At 38.8% G+C, this 5765-nt stretch overlaps 1 protein-coding gene across 2 annotated transcripts in view; it reads right to left on the bottom strand.

Moving 5' to 3' along the window:
• Positions 1-282: 282 nt before the first annotated feature.
• The window catches only part of rgs14b (regulator of G protein signaling 14b), a 10528-nt gene continuing 5045 nt past the window's right edge, over positions 283-5765 (bottom strand). Inside the window, exons 9-16 of one of the 2 annotated variants that reach the window (XM_036213950.1) lie at positions 5622-5689; positions 5048-5227; positions 4745-4818; positions 4357-4483; positions 2511-2592; positions 1797-1846; positions 1417-1519; positions 283-1191 (exon numbers count right to left, since the gene is read on the bottom strand). In XM_036213950.1, the coding sequence (XP_036069843.1) occupies positions 947-1191; positions 1417-1519; positions 1797-1846; positions 2511-2592; positions 4357-4483; positions 4745-4818; positions 5048-5227; positions 5622-5689 (929 nt within the window). In that variant the 3' untranslated portion in view covers positions 283-946. Of the gene's footprint in view, positions 1192-1416; positions 1520-1796; positions 1847-2510; positions 2593-4356; positions 4484-4744; positions 4819-5047; positions 5261-5621; positions 5690-5765 lie in introns of both variants that reach the window. The other variant, XM_024283999.2, reaches the window with a different exon arrangement.

Genomic DNA, 5765 nt, shown 5'->3' with positions numbered 1-5765 from the left:
TTGTTTGTTTACTTAACTTAAAATTTTAAGGCAGCCCTTTAACTCATGTTTTTAAGTTGAAACATTACATTTGGTTTTACAGTGCACTTATGACTCATCTAATGTTTGAAACCCACATGGTAGTCTAAGACGCAGAAATGCAACAAGTCTTCAGACAGATGAAGAGAGTCATTGGCTGCAAGCCGAACCTCAGAACCCAATCAGAACGCTGCAATGACCAGCGTCATGCTACAAAAATGATCTGATTACATGGCAGCATCCAAGATAAAAAAAAAAATGAAATTCTTTGCTAGGGATTGAAGATTGTATTTGACATCATGTGCAGCAAGTATTTCAAAGTTCTTCAGATAACACCTCAGTGACAGATCCCTGTGAGCTTCCATTAATACCACAATGGTTTCAGATGCTGGAAAAGCAGAACACTAAGCTAAAACACACAAGGGGTCAGGAATAAACAGTGAAATTAACAAATAAACACACAATTTATACAAAATGTTCAATAAAATATCCAAAAACAGTCATGCAGAACACTTTAAAACCTTCTCGACCCCTCAATTTCCCTTTAGCTTAGAGTTCACATTAAAAAAAATAAGAAATTTAGATAGTTAAGAGTCACAGATAAGAAAATTTGACCAATCTAAGGAATATTTTAAGCTATAACTCATCTTTCTCGAAATCCATTGTAGAATTCAGGGCAAACTTTCTCCTGTCAAAGATCTGTAGTGTTTCTTAAAGACACTAACTGCTTGCCACATTGGGCTCTGCCCAGAGCCTACAAAAGGCCAGTCATCAGGCACACATATGGCAGCAAACTGCAGTCTCAGAGCTTATTCATTAACAGGTACAAAAAGTGCATTCGAACAAATATTTCTCTCATTCGACACAATTCCAAGCACGAGAGAAAGTATTTTTGGATCCACCGTCCATGTTACTCATGAAGGTTATGTCAAACTGACGTTTCCCTCAAGTCTTTGGGTTTGGATTCAACAGAGGCACCGGCTTCTCCGCCCGCCTCCGATTCTGTTTTGGAGTCGGTGGCGGTAGAGCCGGTGGCGCCGGAAGCGTGGGTTTCCTGTCCCTCGTCAGAGGGGATCTGCAGGAACAGAGGAACCTCAAGCTGCTCCTTGGTGAGAAGGCCTCTCTGGTCTTCAACCCTGCAGCACTGAGCCTTCGTCAGCATGTCCAGGAACCCTAAAGTCGTCAAGATTGAAAAGTTACAGTATGTTAAAGATTTGTGGCAGACGACGTCTCAGTTGTTAAAGGGTTAACTACTGTAACTGGAGTTTCACAAAGAATTATCTTCACTATATTTCCGTTTTTTCACAAAATTTGTAGATCATTTCTGCCTATTTTTGGATCTATTTGACAAATAAAAAAAATAAAAAAAATGTTATTGTCATCGATCAGCTGACTTACCATCCATTTCGCGGTTCTTCCTGGGTCTGGGCGGCCCCCTGGCTCTATCTGTGTGCAGCGATGAGCGAGAGTCCAGACCTGCACTCACCAATCCTCCCTGATGCTGAAATGTTAGCACATGTTACACAAGCAAATGATGAGCAACACTTGTAAGTGTGAAGTAGAAGTTACTACGGCAAGCCACAAGTTCCCTGCTCTCCTTCCTTCTTATGCATCCACTAGCAGACAAAAAGATCTACAGTATGTGCGCCTTTGCTTTTTATAGTCCGAGCAAAAATTTGCTTAAAATTGTAAAATTTGTTGTGCAAACTGGAACAAACTTTAGGAATAATAAAAAGGAAAAACAAAAGATGATGATGCTTCTGCCTATGCTGCTTCACCTGTAAAGTAGGAGAAAAGCTTCCTCTGGAATTGTTGGTCTGGTCTTTACCTGTAAACACAGAAGCATCGACTTTCTTTATACATTTTTTAAAAGCCATATTTGTTAGAAAACCAAAAATCTGGCAATTTACAAAAAAAGAAAAATCCACTTAAGATTTTCACAATGTAGAAAAGGAAGCTGAAGCGCAGCGCTTTGATGTGAAGCGAAGTTAGTCCTGGACTTTAAGCGACTGGTGAGTGAACTGAAAGTGACGCAGCTTTAAACAATCCAAATGAACCAAGACATGTCAAACCCACAGACAAAACACACACACACACACACAAAGGTTCAGAGTCAGTGGGACATGCAGACAGTGATGCGCAGAAACAAGGGCACTTAACAGTGTAAAGACTCTCCCCCTGAGCAACAAAGACTTAGCGCCACAACCTGATCCTTTTAGAGACATTAGGATGTAATGACCAGAGGAGCCCATACAGCAGCAGACAGGACAGAGAACGGTCAGTAGATCATCCATCGATTAAAAGAACTGATGCAAAGCAGAGGAGCACCTTTATCTGATTTCATTTCCATTTGAATGGCATTTGCTTTCATACTGACTGATGGATCCTTTCAATAAGCCGCGCAGCGCATTGACTGAAATGTAAACACATTTCGGCCCGACTCATATTAAAGCCAATCAGTGGCTTTTTTTAAAAAGGTCAAGTGTGTTAACCTTTGATTTTGTCGAGTCGGACCGTCTTATTGGCCAGTCTGTACACAGAGCAGTTCATGCTTACGGGCTCATCACTTCCAACCTGAAACACACAGCGACAGAAGATCCAGGATTCAGACAGAGAACTGAAAAAATAAAATAAAAAGTTCCGAAAAGTCTCATTAAAGCTCATTTAAGATGGCATCAACCTTAAAAATTAGATTTCTATATGAACACCATGCAGCTTGGCAAGCTAAGTGTTGTGGTCACATTTCCTGTTAAAAGATTACTAATTGCTTTATGAATTTGCAGTGGATTTAACTTAAGTGAACCCTCAATTTAAAAATAGATGTGTAGTTGCTTGATTAACTGTTTTTAATTGAAATATACATACCAATCAAATAATAGGGATATTTTTAATAGTTTTTCCATATGAATCCGCATAAAGTTCCAGTCTAATATATGTCTGATTGTTTCCAAAAATAAAACTTTCAACAGATTTGAAAATAACTTAATTTAAAATTAGAAGAATTTCTAAAACTGTGTAAAAACATTTCACCATAAAATATAATTCATACAGTTTTGCAATTGGTTTTTTTTTCTTAACCCAATAAAATCATTCATATCATGAATAATAAACGCTTTTCTGGGACCTTATCTTCCTAAAAAAAAAAAAAAAAAAAAAAACCTAGTCTAAAACTCGGTCCATGTTTCTGCCCTGCAGTGCTCTTTTCAAAATGGCTGCTTTCATAACATCTCAAAAACATTTTTGGCGGGAAAAAGTTTAGTTAATTTTTAAAACTTTGTTAAAGGACTAACTCATCTAATGTTATTCGTTTTTTTAATTGACTAATTGCTGTATTGAAAGAATGCAACTATTTATAGGACAGTTTCACCTTGTTAAAAAAGTGTGGATCAAGTTTGAGATGATGGGTAAATAAGATGCTTTCTGGACCAAATATTGAACAAATCACCCAACATATAACTGACACTGCATATATATTTCATTAAAACAAATGATACAGAATTTTTTCTTGTGTCCAAAATAATTTAACCTTGGGTAAAGCTCCATGCTTTCATTATGGTACAGTAAGAGATTTGCTTTTTTTTTTTTTTTAATGGGAAGAAACAAAATAAATATTTTAATGCGTGTTTATTATGAGCCTAAAAAAACACAATTTCAAGCTGAATGGTAATAAAGTCAGTAACTTCCACTCCTTTCAAAACGTATCTAAATTCTGACTTTGCTCCTTTGTTACTTCAGGCCTCGAGGGCTGGCATCCTGCTGGTTTTCCAGAAACCCTGCCTTATCTGCTGCTGGTTACCAGGATCAGGTGTTTTTATCTACAAAAGGAGCTTCAATGGCAGATTGGTTTGAAAATTTTTAGGACAACAGCCCTCGAGGCCTGGAACTGAACACCTTTAGGAGAACTAGCCCATTCATTTTATCCAGTATCTAGTGAGCTGTAATTGTACTGTCACTGTCATGATGAGTGAATTTCTTCCTGTGAGATAAATAAAGTTCAATTCAATGTATTCCCTCTGTAGGGGACATACGTTTTGAGGTTGCGTCCTTAGACTCATTTGAAGTTCTCTACAAAGACCCCATGTGCTTAAATGTTGACATCCTGGCCTTTCCAAGGATAGCTCATGTGCTTAGAGAGGATAATGGGAAGTTTGGTTTCTTAGGGAGATAAAATGGAGTCTATAGAAGTCATAAAGTACTGTTCTCAGAGGGATAAAAATGTATTCAGATATTAACTACAGAAAGAAATCACTATGATAACAGAGATATACTTAGTTTGATGCAACTTGGCACGCACAAGTTTTACACTTTGATCCTACTTTGAATGCAGCTCTCACTTACAATAGTAACCAGAACATCCTGTGGCTTCAGCTGGTGCTTCTGCATCACCACGGAGAGGGCGTCCTGCAGCGTCTTTTTAGACTTCGCCATGATAACCACCGTCTTATCAATGAATGCGATCTCCAGCCTTTAACACACAAGCATTTCAGCATCAGCTTTAAGAGGTCGGATCAAATGCCGAGGACCATAAAGAAGTTTGTCATCAGAAACCAAGCTGGAATTTAAAAAATAAAACAAAAAATTCTCCAAATTAGGTTTCGTTTTGACACAGAATGCAGGATAGTCGATTGATAGCATCTCAAGATAAATTTTCACCAGTATAAGTGGCACGCTTTTGTGCAGATGTGATAATGCACCAACATGACAAAAAGAAATCCAGCTGACTTACGCAAATTTAACCCTAAGCTCCAGAGTGACCTGCTGATCTTTCAGCACCGAACAGTCCTGGTCCAGCTGTAAGGGCTGTTATGCAGAGAGAACCAGGTCAGTCAGATGGGACGGGGTACATGACAGACATCAATTCTTTAAAAATACTTTTAGGAAATAACAAGACTGAGATGAGTCAAGAAGAGGATGTTGGAGGATGTTAGAACAGGAAGAGGGCAAACCACAACAGAGTGCGGCACCAAAAGAAATGACTGTTAAACGACTTGTTTTGACAATTAAAACTTGGCGCTGCAGACGAGCTCACCTTGTCCTTGCCTTTAAGGTAAATAACGACATCATTCAGCGGGAAGCCTCTTTTCTCACACAGGCTAGCCAGCATATCTTTGATTGGCTGGCCGTTGCGTGTGGGAGCCAGCGAGGCGCTGCCATCTGGGAGGTAGACGCAGCAGTAACCCCCGTCAGAACCAGCACGAGTCCCAACACTCTGCTCAGAGAAACGGGGACTCAGACGTCCGTTCTACAACACCGATGGAAAGGGATTGAAGGCTAGAAATTCTGGTGAATTTATCACCTAAGGATAGGGCTACAGAATAGGTTTACGTCTTTGCGAGGTAAATTTTTTAGTATTTTACACATTACATAAAGCAATGCCCTTCTATTCTAAATATGCAGAGCTTTAAATTTACTTTTTAAAAACAAGAAAATAAATAAAAACACTGTTAAACACTAAAACAAAGTAGTAGACAGTTTGAAATGTAATTTTAGGAGCAAAATGCCTCTATAGAACTCTCCCTGTATGCTTTAATCAGTTTTTAGGTACATGTTAGAAGACATAATTTAATATAGTGTGTTTTGTTTATAAAAAAAAAAACACTGACCTCCATCTGCCTGCAGAGGGCGCCAAGCTCCACGCTGCTGGTCGACATGTGGGGCTCTCTCCGAGGATCTGAAGGACATTGAATGCATCTTTAGTGACAGATGTGACAAATAGGTGAAACTTTAAGGCACATAGCAGCTTTTAC

Source organism: Oryzias melastigma, linkage group LG10 (genome assembly GCF_002922805.2).
Source record: "Oryzias melastigma strain HK-1 linkage group LG10, ASM292280v2, whole genome shotgun sequence".
NCBI classification, from domain to species: Eukaryota; Metazoa; Chordata; class Actinopteri; order Beloniformes; family Adrianichthyidae; genus Oryzias; species Oryzias melastigma.
This window is presented reverse-complemented; position numbering and strand designations above follow the sequence as displayed.